Genomic DNA, 17,815 nt, shown 5'->3' with positions numbered 1-17,815 from the left:
TGTGATCCATGGGATGCCTACTAGTATCTTGTCGTTAAAAGAGATTTTTCAAAAGTCAATGTGAAAAAAAAAAAAAAAAAGATTTTAAACAAACTTTTGAAGGATGTATATTGGATTTTTTGGTCAAGGTAGTCAAAGTTTTTCCTTAGGGGATAGGTATAGGGGCGTAGAGGCGGCTCAACATAATTTGGGGCTTAAGACGAAAATTCATATGAAGCATTTTATATGTAAATATTAATTAAATAAAATTATTTAGTACTAATCAAATCAAGGTTAATTTGATGCAATATTAAATACTTAATTTGAAGAATAATACCAAATTAACTAATGTTAATTTCATATAGAGAATGTAATATCATAGTTGAACCATAAATTTTAATAAAAAGAAATAAAAATATATGTCAATAACAAAAAGATACTTTATTTTGGATATATGACAATGTATAGTTAAGTAAAATTGTAATCTAATTTTTAATTTTATTTCTTGTTTTTGAGAGAGAGAGAGAGATTAATCTATAATTGGAGATTTAACACATTTGTAACATTTTTTTGAAACATTTTAGGGTTTCAATTGGGTTAGATTGCTATTGGTCTTGTATTTTGGAAGCCTTGATAGAAATGAAAAGGAAAAATGCATTAATGGTACTAAAAAATGTTCACAATATAATATGAAAATTAAATGATTATGATCGATAAATTTCAACAACCTAATTATGAATGTTTAAATTTATTTTATTTTTTTTGTAATAGGTAACATGTCAATTTGTAATCCTATACTAAATTTTTTTATTATCCTTAGTATCACTAATAATAATAAAAAAGGTAAACAACCATTATATATATACACACACACCTACACATATATACATACATACATATACACATACACACATATATAATTTTATAAAATTTTGAGCCTTTTATAATAGGGGACAATGCCTTTTTTCTTAGGAGTAAATTTTTGAGCCTTTTGTGGTGGGGGCCTTAGGCCAGCCTTGCAAGGGCATGGGTCTAGAATTTGACAATTTTGAAAATGGCACCAAATTCAAAGTCCAACCATTGGATGGGAAGAGCACGGTAAAGAATGGGTATTGGTGAAATTAGGGTGTGATTGGATAGTTTGATTGTGAGAGCAGACCGATCAAAGTATGGGTACACAACATGTAACCTTCATGTGCCAATTTAGATTCCAGTTCTTACTGTTGGATTTGCATAGCATGGTAAAATATTGGTGTGGATGAAAATATCTAATTTATTTTGGTGTGATTGGGAAAATATCTAATTTATTTCATTAATTAACCTATGTATTTCATATACATACTCCTATTTATTCTTGTTTATTATAAAAAATTATACTAATTGTTTAAACTTTAAACCTTATAAACTTCAAACCACATGCCACTACATATATTCTAAAATTTAAATTAACAAAAAAAAAAATCTTATAACATGCAATTTCTTATAGAACTTTTTTTTGAGCTCAAAACAATAGAAATATTTTATAAATGCCAAATATAGTCACACAAAGTAAACTAGTGCATACACTAGCGTAGGTGGGACATTCACTACGTGCAGTGTAGTCCCAAATAAAACACCACAAAGAACCATTAAGACCAAAAGAAAGACAGCTCCATGCCCAACACCACTATATAATTTCTTTTGAGTTGAATAAATATGGCTGTCCAACACTCTTTTGAAGTAGCTAATGGTTCCTAGGACCATCCACTAGTTCTTTTAAATTTACTTTCAATTTAGTCTTGAATTCAGTGCCTTTTGTGGGCTACACAATCAGGAACCTTGTGGAGTTGTGTAGCTCATATCATTACTACTGTTATTGGCGCTAGAGTTTTGTCTCCGGCTTGGAGTACTTCACAGTTAGGATGGATAGCAGAGCCAGTTACCTTGCTTTGTTTTGCAATCATCACCTATGTTTCTATATACCTCATTTTCAATTGTTACAGGTATCCTAACTCCATAACCAAGACACGAAACTAGTGTTACATGGATGCTGTTAGAGTGAATCTTGGTAGTAAAAGCACCAACTTCTTTTTCCTTCTTCTTCCTTTAAAGGTTCTATATAATCTTTGACTTAGGACATGCTTTACAAAGATTGTTATGTTTTATATGCACCCTGACTTGATTTAGTAGAAGTTCAGGAAGAAAACACACATGGTTTTGTGGTTTGAATCAATATTTGAGCCTGTATGGGACTTGTATTACTTGTATGGTGTTGCTTTTTACAAGATGGCTGAAGCATAAGCATTGATTTTCTTTTCAATTTGCAGGTCTTGATGTTGTTTGCAGAAGCTTTGTTGAAGAAGCGGTAAAGAGTGTGGTTTTTGTTCCAATTCGGTATGAAACTTAGCTCATGTTTGTTTAAAATTGACTTATGAAGATTTACTGTCTACATCATCAATGTTAGTTATGATTAATACAATGCTTTAAATGGTGTAGATAAAATTACGGTTGATAAATCTTGGATGCATCTTTCTACTAGATCGTGCACTGAGTATATTAATGGAGTTGAAAACTTTCTTGAGTATGCATTTAAACATTCAATAGATGGAGATATGAAAATCAATTGTCCGTGTATTGACTGTAGCAACAGGTATCATAGGACTCGGGATAAGTTCCAGTATCATCTTTTATTTAGGGTATAAGGAGAGATTATACTACTTGGTACCCTCATGGGGAAGGTGATAGTGAAGAGGAAGGTGATAGTGAAGTGGAAGGTGATGATGATGATGGTATGCTATATGATGATATGTTTGATATGATCAAGGATGCTTATCCACAAGTGGTGTGTGGCAGGGAATCAAGTGGAAATGAACCACAAGAGCCAAATGGAGATGCAAAGAAATTTTATAGATTGTTGGAAAAGGTTAAACAGTCTCTGTATCCAGATTGTGAAAAGCATTCAAGCTTGTCCTTTATAATTAAGTTATTGCACATAAAGTGCATATCATCATGGAGCAACAAGTCCTTTAGTATGTTGATGGAGCTGTTAAAGGATGCATTTCCTATGTGTGAGAGACTACCTAGCTCAAACTATGAGGCAAAAAAGATTGTCAACGATCTAGGCCTCCATTATGAGAAGATAGATGCATGCAAAGATGATTGTGCACTTTATTATAAGAAGTATTTAGAAGTGACTCAATGTCCAGTTTGTAAACTTTCAAGATGGCAGCCAAATAAGGGTGGTAAAGGGAAAAATAAAAAGGTACCATGGAAGGTTTTGCGGTATTTTCCACTTAAATCAAGGCAACAATGATTGTTTATGTCAACAAAGACTGCTACGGATATGAAATGGCACCATGAAAAACGTGTTAATGATGGAGTGTTACAACATCCAACAGACTGTGAAGCTTGGAAAAAATATGACTAAATTCATGAGTCATTCGCAATGAATCCCTGTAATGTTAGGTTGGACTAGCTACAGATGGGTTTAACCCATTTGGAAATATGAATATTAAATACAGTGTCCGGCCTATTATCTTATTTCCATATAATCTTCCCCCTTGGATGTGCATGAAAGAGCCTTAATCATTGATGTCATTACTTATACAGGCCCAAAGGGTCCTGGGAATCACATTGATGTATTCTTGAGGCCGTTGATTGATGAACTAAAAGAATTGTGGGAAGATGGGGTGCGTACATATGATGCTTCAACGAAGGAGAACTTTCAGATGAGAGCAGCAGTGTTGTGGACTATCCATGACTTTCGCGCATATGCTGTTATTTCCGATTGGAGTACAAAGAGAAATTTGGTGTGTTCTTGTTGTCATAGTGAGACTACTCATTGTAGGTTATGAAATGGATATAAGATATGCTATATGGGATATCGTCTTTTTTTGGTCTGAGACCACAAATGGCATAATAATAAGTCACAATTTAATGGTAAAAAAGAAAGGAATATAGCACCCAAACGATTATCTAGTGATGATGTGTTAAAACAAATTCTTCCATTAAAGCCAATTATATTTGGAAAAAGCCAGAAAAAGCAATTTCTAGAAGGGCATGGGCAGTTTCATAATTGGAAGAAGCATAGCATTTTTTTTTTTTTTGAATTGCCATATTGGAGAACACTTTTGTTATGTCACAATTTGGATGTGATGCATGTTGAAAAAAATATATTTGACAGTGTGATTGGGACAATTATGAATATTAAAGATAAAATGAAGGATTCTTTAAGCACTCGTCTTGATCTAAAAGAAATGGGCATACGGCATACGCTCCAACCCATAGAGGTTAATGGGAAGATAGAGCTACCCCTAGCTTGCTACACACTGTCAAATGATGAGAAAAGGGCCATATGCTTATGGGTAAAAAATCTTAAATTTTCGGATGGCTACTCTACAAATTTATCTCGATGTGTGAATATTGAGGAGAGAAAAATTTCTGGTATGAAGACTCATGATTGTCATGTTTTCCTAGAAAGATTACTCCCACTTGTAGTGCGTGACTTTTTACCTAAAAAAGTATTTGATGCTTTGACTGAGTTAAGTAACTTTTTCAAAGAATTGTATTCCAAAGTGTTACGAGTGGATGATTTGGATCGTCTTGAAACCCAAATTGCAGTAACCCTCTGTAAATTAGAACAGATTTTTCCACCTTCTTTCTTTGGTGTAATGGTTCACTTGGCCATTCACCTATCTGGGGAAGCTAAAGTTGCAGGTCTAATGCAATACAGATGGATGTATCCAGTTGAGAGGTAAAGTTTACAAAATTTCATTATAGTCTAAATTACAATTGCATACTAGTATTTTATTTTTGATAAAATTTTATATTATGCCTTCAAATATAGGTATTTGCACAAGCTTAAGAGTTATGTTCGTAATAAGGCACACGCAGAAGGGTCTATTGTAGAAAAGTATTTAGCAGATGAATGTCTAACATTTTGTTCTCACTATTTACATGGAAGAGAAACCAAATTTACTCGGGTAGAGCGAAATTATGATGGAGGTACTTCCACATGTGCAAATACCTCTCAATTGTCCATATTCTCAACACCTGTATGACATTTAGGGAAAGCAATAAGGTGTGAGTTGAATGATGATCTTCACAAAAATTACTTCTTTGATATTCTCATGATATGATATTAAAACTGATTAAGATATTTAACTGTGTGCAGAGAACATAAGAACATCCTTACAAATGCAGGTGTTCTCGACATTGATAGGGTGCATAGACAAGAATTTATTGCATGGTTTGAAAAAAGAGTAAGATAGTAATTTATTTTTGAAAATGTATGTTTGTTTATATTTTAACTACTACAACTTGAGTTTAACCTTATTTAGGTTTTATTGTAGATCACCAACTTATATAATACAAGACAAGTTGATGGGCATATGCTCTCATTAGCTTGGGGCCCTAAGAAAGGGCTATTTTTTTATTGAGGTTACAATGTTAATGGGTTCAGATTTCATACAAATCAATGTGATTAAAGTAAAAGAAGACAAAATAATGGAGTTATGGTGAGAGGGGAGGATCAAAGTTGCAATGTGCCTTATTATGGACAACTAACAGACATTGTTGAACTTTAATATACTGAAGGGAACAAAGTTGTGTTGTTTAAATGTGATTGATATGATGTATCTCGTGAAAAAATTGGTTATAAGAGAGATTGGCATGGAATCACTATTGTTAATACATCACGAAAGTTGAAAACTGTAGAGCCATTTGTATTAGCATGTCAAGCAACTCAAGTTTAATATGTTAATGGAATAAAAGATCCCACATGGAATGTTGTGATTGAAACCAAGCCACGAAACCTTTATGAAATGCCATCAGATGAAGAAGAGCCATACCAAGAAGAAGAAAATTTACATTGTAATGCAAATGTGCTGCAAGAAGAAAATGAGGATGATGATATAGATTAGAGTAGGAGTGGTGTTGAGAATATGATAATCAAGTGACTTCCAAGGCTTAAAAGGACTATTTAATGTAATTCTTCTTTGTTTCTAAGAAAGCATTTCTATCCTTTTTAGCTCAAAAAGAAAAAAGAAAAAAAGAGAGAGACTTGACTTATTTGATAATGTTTATATTGTGATTGGCTTATATTTCAATTGGACAAGGTCGCTTTCCTTGATGGGAAGAAAATTTTATTCACTTTTGAGAAAGAGAGAGAGAGTACAAAAGGCTGTTATTTTTGAATTTCAGGCTACCATTTTGAAGTTGAAATTGCTATAATTTTTTTATGGGTAAAATCTATTAGAAAATAAGGACAGACCTTTCATATATAGGATGTATATAAAAGACATATTTTTTTTGGCTGTAAACAAAAGGTTCATCTAAAGACTACAAAGTGCTATATGTTTATGTATTTCTTTTTATTTTTCTTTGATTTTAGAATAACTAATAATTTCATGATTATTTGCAAAGGCCAATTGTGGCCCTCACAAATAATTTAGTATTAGTGAGGGTATATTTTTAACTCACACAAAAAATTAACTTTTTGCAAGGAATTTTTATTGTCCCTTGGAAATAATTTGGTGGGAACATTTCCCTCCAAAAAATTTTACATTTTAATGATTATTTGTGAAGGTCGATCCTAGCCCTCGCAAATAATTTAGTATTAGTGACGGCATTTTTTAACTGTCACAAATAATACACTTTTTGTGAGAGATTTTTAATTGTCCCTCGCAAATAATACGGAGGGAAAATTTCCCTCCAAAATATTAGTATTTGTGACGGCTATAATACATAATTGCGATAGCTTTTTTTGTTAGTCACAAATATTTCACATTTTACTAAGTATTTGCGAGGGCTTTATTTTGACATCACAAATAAGATTTTTTGAGAGGGCTTTTTGGGTTGATCAAAAATTCTTGGTCGCTAATAGGCATTTTTCTTGTAGATATCCTCTTAACTGTGCTAATGTACCTATTTACACAATAATCTAACACTTGGAAGACATGTTCTAAAAAGCTACAACTTAACCAACCAACCAAGTTGTCAGTAATCATGCAATCCTATCCTTATCAACATTTTCATATGAGTAACAAGAAAATTAATCACGCAAGATTGAAAACCCTCTAAATGATATAGAGGGAACAATTTACTATAATAAAATAGAGAATGCAATGCTCTTTATGTCCAAAACTTAAGTTCACAATAAATTTGAAAAATACAATAATACCTCTCTAGAAACCCAGTGAAGCCATGATCGCAACAAGACCTCCACTCTAAACAAAGCACCGTTTTTTTTTTTCTTTAGATCTTCACATAGCTTAAATTCACTCAGTGCATGTTCCTCTCTATTACATCCCTTTTAATAGTCCCAGCTGCATCACTATTCCTAAGCTTTTCCCACAGGGCTAAGGCAATTGATGAGAAACTTCATGTGGTTGAATAAGATTCAAATGTGTGGCTAAGAGCTACAAGTTTGGTATAAAATAATTAGTAGCTAAGGAATTGTGACATAATTCATTCTATATAGTTTTAAATAGTAAAGGAAATGAGACATAATTATTGTTTATAGTTGGTGATTACTGGGAAGTTTTACATAATTAAAGAATGAGAATTATGTAAAACTTGCTTCTTGGATAGCGGGGGCTGTTGACTTTGAGTGTGATCCTCTTTCAACTGCTTCTCGGATTTTCCAGGTGGTGATACTATTTTATCTGCGAAAAAAGCTTTATAAATTTAGAACATAAACTAACTATGCAGACTAAAGAAAGAAAAAACTAAAGACCAAAAGATCTCCTAGAACCACATGCTACATATGAAAACCTCACAAGCTTCAACAGTTCAAAAAATTCGAACACTTGGCATGAAAAAATAGAGATGAGGCCAAAAACCCATAAATCCAAAACAACACATCTAGATATCATATCTAGAACCATGTCATCAACAAAATGATTAGAAAAATAATCCATAACCTTATTAGTTATAGCAAGTTTTATAGTAGAGGTTGTCGGGGACGTTTTGCAACAAGGGCCAAAAATGTGAGAATGGCCCAAATCTCCCCTTGGGTTCTTTAGAAGTGTTTATTGTGGAGAATCAAGCCCAAAATTCCAAATATATAAGGAACAAAAGGCTAATGGTGCTTTGATAAGAGAGAATCAAAATGCTTAAAACAAAAGTGTTGAAAAAGTATAAAAACATAACAGGTTTGAAACTTCGACCCATAGTCACCGAGAAGAGGAAAATGAGAGAGGTTGTGAGGAAGAGATGGAAGGTTCCCCTGTACCCATATTTCTACCCCTAAGATTCAAAATTGTGAGAATGTTTCCTACTCAGTGGGTTTTTGCTCTCAAGTTTTAGCTCTATGGGAAAAATGTGGTTCAACAAGTTTGAAATTTCGACCCACAGTCACCGAGAAGAGGAAATTGAGAGAGGTTGTGAAGAAGAGAGGGAAGGTTTCCCTATACCCATATTTCCACCCGTAAGGTTCAGAATTGTGAGATTGTTGACTAGCTAAATGGGTTTTTACTCTGAAGTTTCAAGTCTTTAGGTACAACGTGGTTAGTTGATTTTGAATTTGATTGGGGCCTTTTGTATTGGACTTGGGGTGCTCTAAGTGACTATTTTTGGTTAATAGAAGAGGCTTTGAACCCTAAGGTATGAATCAAAGAAGTTATGGTCAGATTTGATTTAATTGGGTAAGAGGAATGCCTTGCTTTTTGCATAATTTGGGAAACAAAGTAGCCTAAATTCATGGGTTGATGTTTCCTAGACATGGCAAGTCCTTGGAGATTGCATTTGGGTGGCTGAGTGAGCTAGGTTGTTTAGCATTTTTCTTAGAGTTAGTTGTGTTTTGGTGTGGAAAATGGAGCTGGGCTGAAAATTAGGGGCACAGTCACCTAGAGCATAAAAGCTTTTTTGAGGTGGAAATTTTGAATACAAGACCTCCTCCATGAATCTGAGGTGCTACCAGTGTCCCTTGCCCACTTGGTAGCACGCATGGACTGGGCTCATGTAAAAGGTTCGAAAGGAACTAACCCATACCCTCCAAACCACACTTCCTCAATTTCCCCCATAAGTCACATAGGCTTAGGCCATGCTTAAAAGAATAAAATATAATATAATACATGAATTGAGACCATAAGAAAGTCGGGCTTGGTCGAATCGGACTTGTAAAAAATGTGTCGCAAAAATGAGTATCAACAGAGGTCATGTTAGATGAGGAAATCAGTGATGTGGTTGTTTCCTAGGAAGCACAAGTAACATTGCTACACTAGTTGGAAACATGAGCAAGATAACTAAGGCAATGTGAGGTTGAAAGGACTTCAATTATATATATTTTTTGATAACTAATAAGCTTTATTGACATAAAAAAAGGGACGCCCTAGTACACAGGGAGTGTACATGTGTCAACAATCTAGTACAAAAATTACAAGAATCAAGAAAAACAACAAGAGAAGAGAATGATTGGTTTCGCAAAGCAAACAACCAATCCAATAAAGTTCTAAAGAAAAATAGCTTGAGGTTGGGTATGGATATTTAAACCAGTGTAACTAACATGGGAGACCAAAAACTATTAATTTAGTTGGAATTTAAAACTTTTTGACACAAACAAATAAAGTGGGTGGGAGAGACCAACTTCTCTTTATATTATATGTTACTGTAGATGGATATGAATCCACCAATGGAATTATCCCAATTACTAGATGGAAAAGCTCTCCAAAAAAATATCCTAATTGGAGGCAAGCTGAAAAAATCAATGGAAATTCACATTATTGAATTTCTATAAACTAAATAACATAAAAGAAGGTGGGGAAAAAAACTAAAGGTTTCAATATTATTACATACTTGGGGCCTGTAGTCACTGTAAGACAATTCTCATTAGTATAGAATTCTGTGAGGGTACCATTCTGTAAATTCACTTGGTTGAAGAAATCCACAGCTGAAATTGGGAAAAAAAAAAAAAAAAAACCACATTTCAGATTTGAATCTCAAGCAAGAGCTGCAGTAAAGCAAAAATTGATTTGGAAATGTCTTTTTACATTTAAGCATCTGCTAAATTATTAAAAAAAAAATACACAAAATAGAAAATACAGCAGAGTAACACATGAATATACTAAACCAGCAGTACTTCTGTATTTCACGCTTGCACTACAATGAAGTTGTAATCTGATATGGAACATGAGAACTCACCAACCAAAGTGGAAAGAAAAGGAGGCAAGAAGTAACAATGGCTTTTCTTATTGAAATTCTCTTATGGATTGCTGATTCCATGCTTTCTTGGGTATAATTTTATGAAATCAAAAAGTGAACTAACCCACAGACCTAGGTTGCATGGCTGGTGGGTGGTGGCAAATAAGTATCTATCAAGTAAACAGTCTTTGATCCATCAAACTCATATTACACTTTCATTATCTAAAATTTTACTAGATACATTAGGCTTAGTACACACACGACTTTATTTAAAATTCTCCTAGATCATCAACCACTAAAAGCTCCAGAATAATAGCCAACAGTGTGACCATCAGCCACCACAAAACTCACTACTCAAACTCCTGATATTCTGGTATTCCTTGTTTATGCATCTAACCAATTAATTAAACATTCTAATGATGCCAATCTATGAGTTTCCTTGAGAAAAAACAGTGCAAAAGAAAAAAAAAAATCACAACTGCTCCGAAAGATGAAATAGTGCCTCCACACCTAAAGGTGTAATTACAAATTCTCTATTAATACTAATATCATTGGAGCACGACAAATTTACTACACAACCATTTTATTGTACAATTGTATATGTATGCATAAATGAAAATGATCATTTTCACAAATAAATGTAAATCACAAAGAAATTAATGGTTCTTAAGTCCCTCCTTTAGTCCTTATTACACTATCTAGACAAATTTCAAAAAAAAAAACAAAAAACAAAAACAATTTTTTTTTCTTTTCTTTGATGGATGTTTAAAAAAAAAAAAAAAACACACGTTATGATTTGCAAGACATCAATAAAAATGAAGCACTCAATGAAAGCAAAGAAATATTAGTACGGCAATGAATCAAAATGGGCATACACAGCTTTACCAACAAAGATCAAACTCTCCAACATTAACCAAATAAGGAAAACAAAATCATTTGACTCTCTCTCACAGACCAAACATACAAACTAAAACAAAAGGTACAAATATGAGAGTATGTATGTAAAGAAACACGTACATCGACTTTGGATTCGCCTGAGTGCTCGTCTTCTAGATGCGAACACAATGACACGATATCAAAGTCCTTGTAGCAATACGGACATGGGAAATTGGGTTAGACCTCGTCCTCCACCTCAAAATCATCAATACCCAACCGATCTAAATCCAACCCTAACAAAACAAAACAAAAAACATTGAAAAATGAGAAACCCAAAAAACCAAAGCATAAAAAAAATAATAATAAAAATTAAATAAAAAAACACCAGATCGGATATGGAGGTACTCACCTAAGTGGGAGCTTTGATGGTGGTGTTGAAGCGTGGTTTGGACGGTGGCGGTAAGGGACGTTGGGATTGAAGGGCGGAGTCTTGGCATTGCAGAAGAGAAAGCCTGTGAGAAACGAAAAATTGAAGAAAGTTAGGAAGTGATTTGGAAAAACCAAACTTACTTGTGGGGAGTGAAAGTGACAAATGGAGGGTGAGGGCTTAAGATCAAAGAGTGAAGGAAGCAAAAGGGCTAATGTGCGATCGAAGAGTACTTTAAAGGAAAACTAGTGAAAGAAGCAAAAGGTTAGCGCTTGAGAACAAAAAAAGGGCTAATAAGATTTTAAGTATACTATTTATACAAACCCTAAAGCCACATTTTTTACCTGCGGCTATAGGCAAAGCTAAAGCCGTGTTTTACAAATGCGGCTACAGGAAAACTAAAGCCGCGTTTTTTAAACGCGGCTACAGACTAAATTTATAGCCACGTTTACAAAATGCAGCTATAGGCAAACTAAAGCTGCATTTTTCAAACGCTACCATAGTTCAGATTTAAAAAATATATATTTATATATATAGAAAGGTCCTATAGCCACGTGTTTAAAACGCGGCAATAGCTCCTAACAAAAAAATGCGACTATAAACACGTAAAAACATGGGTGTAGACATATTCTATAGCCATGTTTTAAACACACGGCTATTGACTTACACTTCAAGCCACGTTTACTTAAAACGTGACTAAGGCCTGCCTGTAGCCACGTTTTTGCAAACATGGCTGAAAAAAAACGCAGCTATAACCCGCATGTTTTGTAGTGATGCTTAAGTGTATGTTTCAAGGGAATGAGAAACCATGTTCTAGCCAAGCTTGTCTATTTTACACACCAAACTATACATACCCATACATAAAATGCCACATGACTAAATAAAACAATAAATGTGACACAATCAGCTATCCTAATTCCAAGTAAACGTTCATCATATTATCCAAGAATAAGTCAATCGAATGACCAAACACTTACTTATATCAAACTCAAGTTTACTCTCTCTCTCTCTCTCCCAAGTTCTCAACTGATGATTCTTGAAGAACATGGGTAATTGTAATGGAGGTTGGCTATGTTCTTGAAGAGCATGGGTAGGTTTTAGTGGCAATGGAAGAAGTGGGCTCAGCCGAAGACACAACCCTTTCCTTCCCCCAAAGGTCTAGCCGAGCTCTTCAAGAGATAAGCTATTATTCCAACTTAAGGGAATGCAATGTGGAAATTGAAAATAGACATTTGGGATTTGGGAATAAAGGGAAATCAAAAGAGGAAAATCTGTACTGATGTGAGGAAACAATCTTCTAACTTCACCTTCATTTTCCCCCAAGCATCCACAATGTGCACTATTTAGGTTTTGATGTTAAACTAAAATTGTGTTTTTAAGACATGATTTATGTATAACATAAATACTATTGAATTTTTGCATTATAGATATCCAAATATTAAAGGCCTAGATGTCTGATATGTAAAACTGAAATAGTGTTTCTAAGACACAATTTCTAGTTTCTCAACTGTTAACATAAATTCTAATCGGTAACAACTAAAGTTCACTCCTGTTAATTGATCAGCCTCCATGGTTGATCTCCACCTTGCCATTCCACCACGCCGATTAGCACCATCGACCTAGACCCATGCCACCTCACAACCCACGCCGCCACCACCGCCACATCAATGGAACTTTTATGCCACGCCTACCTCTGCCGCTACCACCACCACACGGGGTTTTGGGTTTGAGAAAATGTAGTTTTTGGTTTGAGGAGTAGAGAGGGTAGAACAAGAAGAAAGGAGAGAGAAGAGATGGAAGACGGAGAGAATCAGAGAAATGAAAGAAAGAGTGAAACTATAAATTTATATGGTACTGTAGAGGGAATAAAATATATTAAAAATTATACAATGAAGCTACAGTGCTAAACTCTTGAAAATATATTAAATTTTTTTTGCAACAGTCAGCCTTTACAAGTTCGGATGGCGTGGGGGTTTTGGACTTTTATGCTAAATTGAATCAACATATGGCATATGTCATTCCCAATGTGAATGCTCTTACCATCTAAATATCTAGTTGAATGAAACAGTACTTCCAGCAAGAAAAAGGAGAAAACAACTTCACTTCCGTTGACATGCTTCACCAAAAGCTATGTGGCCCCTCACTCTCTAACTCATTAAAGGAGTGTTAATGAGTTAAAACCAAGTAATTTATATTGCTTTAATATTGATCATGTTTACATACACTAGAGATGTTTATATTACTTCTTTTTAATTTTATGACTCATTGGACACATCTTGCCATGATTAAAAAACTTCATCATTATCGAACATATTTGCATAAGTTTGCTAAATCCCTTTTTCATGTCTTCGCTAAACACATTTGTTTAGCATTGTTGGACCCTTGTATTGTTATTTTGGATGGGTTTGGCTTATTTCCAGTACTTTTTTAACTGGAATCTCTTTTTGTTTTAATGAGAAATTGTCACATCACTCACTAACTAAATAAAATGTGGAGATTTAAACTCACTATCACTTGCAATTGTATATTTAAAATAAAAGAAGATCTCCCGTTAAAAAAATACTAGAGGTAAGCCACACCCATTTTGGACATGTCTATTTGAGCTTATTTGACTTATTTTGTAACCTTACTTAGATCTTGACAAATTGACCTACTAGATTCTCAAGCGTTTAGCATTATCAGACTCTTAAAGACCAATTTCACCAGATTCCGTTATATGGGTTTCGCCGAATACTTTCAATTTGTCATATGGTCAAACTTTTAACCCTGTTGGATACATTAGTTTGAAGTTCACCAAACACACTAGACACATTTGCTTATCGTTGCTGGATGCTGTTATTTTAGCTTTACAGTTATTTTGACTTTACTCAATGCACCATCATGATCTTACTAGACAGATTATCTTGGCTTTGCTACACGCATCATAAAGACTTTCCTAAGCCTGCTATCTTGATCTCACTATCTCACCGAATATATAAATCTCGTCTCGTTGGTTTTTCTGGAAGCGAACTCGTGATTCCTCACTCTTCTTGCCATGCTACGTGATTCCTCACCATTATGCATCCTCTACATAACAAGCTCTGACATTATTGATGCTTGTATTTCATCACCACTGGATAACTCACATCTGTACTAGCATTGCCACCTGAACTCAGCTTTACTTAGATACCACCATTACATGTCACAACTAACAGCTAGTGTTGTTTGTTGCTGGATGTCTTTTGTCTCTACTGAATCTCTCACTGCCAATGTTGGACACTCTTGTTGAACCTCTGAATATCATGTGGTGCCGCGGATACCTTTCGACACCAACAAGCAACTAGAACTTGTTGAAGGCTATACAAATAATTCTAACAATACTAGATCACCTCACAACCACGCTTAACATTGTTGGATGATTTATGATAAAGCTACCTCGATGAAGGAAAAGTTATTTCTTCCCTATATTGCAAATTTCATTTTCTACAACTTTACTTATTAGCAGTACAACGGTAACAGAACGCACAACCCATTAGTACAAGTTTCAGACTCGACTATCCCATAAATCTGGTTCTAGCCATTAATGTATCAAAGTACAACACGTTCTAGTGAAAAGACCCGAACACAATATAACCAGAAGTATGTCAATAAAAGTATCAAGAGAATCAACCTATTGACAAGCAAAACTATTAGGGGAATGGCTCAATTCTACACGGAGGAATCCCCACTCCTTTTTTAAGCTAACAGATACCGTAGCTCTCTATTTTCCATGGTTTCTCACATACGTTCATCTCTCTTGAAAGGAGCCAAACATTTTAAGCTCGCTGGTACAGAAGCATTTGTATGCATTTCAGGCTTCAGCCAATGCTACACTTACATATGAAAGATCATAGCAATTTTGTTTGAACATGATACAGGATGCTATGACAATCCAGCTGACAGCATATGTTTCATAACCATATCTAATTTTTCAGATAAACCTGCTCGCCGATAGCCAGCTATCAACAAATCATAAGTTGATCTTGTGAGCACATAATAAGCCTTTATATGTTCCAAAAATAAGTCTAGACGATCATAAGCTGCCCACCTGAAGTAACAACAAATTACCTTCTCAACATCATCTGGGCAGTTGAATGACAAACCTTGTTTTAACAACCTACCAACAGAATATTCTACATCATCCAATCTATCTGAACCGGCATACATCCTAATAATCCCACAGTGCACCCGTGACAGAATCTCAGAAGCTTGATTGGCATTCATTACAGTTACAAGTAACTCCTCCATATCTTCCACTGTCCCAACTTCAACATACAACCTCACAAGCCTCTCAGCCATCTGGCTACTAATTTCCCACCCACCATCAAGCACAAATTTCAAGAACTCTTTCACTTGATCAAAACTTTTCCGCTTGCAAAGCCCTTCAAACATGTTCTCCAATATAGGAATGTTAGGCATGACTCCAGACACCATCATTTCTTCATATAATTTATCAGCACTATCATATTTTCTTGCTTTAACAAAACCTGAAATGAGAGATTCATAGGTTTGAAGATCAATGGAGAACCCAGCAGCCGTTTTGGCCGAGTACCAAGCTTGCATGGCATCAGCATTTCCCAAACTTGAGAACGCAAATATGAAAGCATAGTAAGTGTCAGAATTAGGCTTATAGCCCTCAGAGCTCTCCATTATCTCAAATAAGCTGCGGGCTGTCACTAAATTACCTGAAGACAAGCAAGCACTTATAAGGGAATTAAAAACAGAAGAAGTGGGTTTAACTCCATGAGCCTCCATAGAAGTAAAGACACGCATAGCGAGAGGGAGATTCTGAACCTTTCCACAAAGATACATCAACTCAGAGAAGGAATCGTGGTCTCTCACATTCTCCTCCAGCATTTTCTCTAGTCTCCATTCCAAAACCTGACCACTCAAATAATTGGATATTATGGGTAAACTGTGAATTTGAAAACTATGACAATATGGGATTACAGTAACAAAAAGTTCACATGAAATATCACAAATATACCAGGATTCAATGCTTGCAAACTAGTCAAATTCCAAACACGACAATGTGACATTCTTACTTTATGACCAGTAGCAGACACACTCTCACAGGGCTCACAGTCACAGACACAACTTTCAGTTTATGGTTCAATACCGACACATTGGCCACTGATCACAAATTACAGAAAAGCTCAAACTTTCATGTAAAAATCACATATTTATGAACCAAAGTTTTCAGAAACTCGGGCGGAAAAAATCCTCTATTGTTTCTATTCAATGCTCCATTTGGTTTCTGTGTAAACGTGAGGAAGATAGAAACTTACCCAGAAAAAAATCCACCTTCCATTTTATGATAAAAGTTTCAAATTTTCATTTTTCCTTTCTTTTCTCTCACTTTCTCAGAGACCAAACAGTGCAAAGTGGTGAATAGAAAGAAAGAAAAAAAGACTGAAATTTGAAAATTACCAGGTGGGCTTTCTGAGGAGACGTAGATCTGAGAGAAATGACAAGGGATTCCCAGGAATCTCCGAAGCTTTTGAGAGCAGAAGTGTCCTCTGAATCCAGTGCACTTTTAATTCGTGAGTTTGGAACCTGAAGCAATTTCGCCACAAGAGGATTCGAAATGGGATTGAGCAGTTTGTTGTTACAGAACAAACGTTGTATTGCCAGAAACTGAGGCATTGATGTTAACGTTAAACCTCTTTGAGAAGAGATTGATAAAACCCTGAGAATTGTTGCCATTGTTTTTCTGTTCTTTTTTTCTTTGTTGGTGGCTGGGTTTTACGTTTGAGGAGTGGTAATGGAAAGGGGGTGTTTGGACGCAGGGATATGCGGAGGAAAATGACGTCGTTTCATGTTTGGAAGAAGTTGGAAATTCTATAGGTCTAAAATATCTCGTTTCCAAACTAATTTGATTTTTTTTTTCCTAAGCATTTTTTTTTTTTTTTTTTGGAGAGAGTTTTATTTCCTAAGTAATTTGTGAATGTGTGTAATCACCTAAATAAATAGTGCATATCAGGTTTCTAAACTTGCCGATTCTAAAAAAAAAAAGTTTTTTAACTTTTGCTTATCACCTAAATAAATTGTTTTTTTTTTGGGTTTTTTTTTTTTTTTCTTTTTTTGCTAATCTGATTTATGAAGTTCAAGCTATGTCCTATGAGTTTCGAAGCATTAAATTTTCTCATATTTATAGAAAGGGAAATGTCCATGCTCATCTTTTAGCTAAACATGCTATAAGCATTGATAATTTTTCAATTTGGATTGAAAAGAGTCCTTGTTTTTTAGAACAAACTCTTCTCTATGATGTATTTGTTGCTAATATTTCCCAATAAAGTTCTTGTGTGTTTTATCAAAAAAATAAAATAAAATAGTGCATATCAAGTTTCTAAACTTGTCCGGGATGTTTGATATACATAATATTATAAATCCCTT

General features: G+C 34.6%; 1 protein-coding gene and 2 long non-coding RNA genes across 5 annotated transcripts; 1 reads left to right on the top strand and 2 right to left on the bottom strand.

The window, feature by feature from the left end:
- The first annotated feature begins 1,661 nt into the window (after nt 1–1,661).
- Nucleotides 1,662–7,140, top strand: LOC115972176. 3 transcript variants are annotated; one of them, XR_004087418.1, is made up of 4 exons: nt 1,662–2,026; nt 2,286–2,352; nt 2,455–5,038; nt 5,132–7,140. It is a non-coding gene; the product is annotated as an uncharacterized LOC115972176 (long non-coding RNA). The 3 variants fall into 3 exon arrangements; XR_004087419.1 differs by having other exon boundaries at nt 2,286–4,711; nt 4,805–5,038; XR_004087417.1 differs by having other exon boundaries at nt 2,286–5,038.
- On the bottom strand, nt 4,740–11,683 carry LOC115972175. The gene is made up of 5 exons (XR_004087416.1): nt 11,384–11,683; nt 11,116–11,267; nt 9,754–9,847; nt 7,139–7,622; nt 4,740–5,010 (listed from the first exon to the last, which is right to left on the bottom strand). It is a non-coding gene; the product is annotated as an uncharacterized LOC115972175 (long non-coding RNA).
- Nucleotides 11,684–14,912: 3,229 nt separating this feature from the next.
- On the bottom strand, nt 14,913–17,202 carry LOC115970828 (pentatricopeptide repeat-containing protein At1g63130, mitochondrial-like). Its single transcript, XM_031090447.1, has 2 exons — nt 16,850–17,202; nt 14,913–16,300 (listed from the first exon to the last, which is right to left on the bottom strand). The coding sequence occupies exons 1-2, from the start codon at nt 17,123–17,125 to the stop codon at nt 15,302–15,304; spliced, it is 1,275 nt and encodes a 424-aa protein (XP_030946307.1). The 5' UTR covers nt 17,126–17,202; the 3' UTR covers nt 14,913–15,301.
- Between the last annotated feature and the right edge of the window lie 613 nt (nt 17,203–17,815).

This window comes from Quercus lobata, chromosome 12 (assembly GCF_001633185.2).
Source record: "Quercus lobata isolate SW786 chromosome 12, ValleyOak3.0 Primary Assembly, whole genome shotgun sequence".
In the NCBI taxonomy this organism is placed as follows: Eukaryota; Viridiplantae; Streptophyta; class Magnoliopsida; order Fagales; family Fagaceae; genus Quercus; species Quercus lobata.
This window is presented reverse-complemented; position numbering and strand designations above follow the sequence as displayed.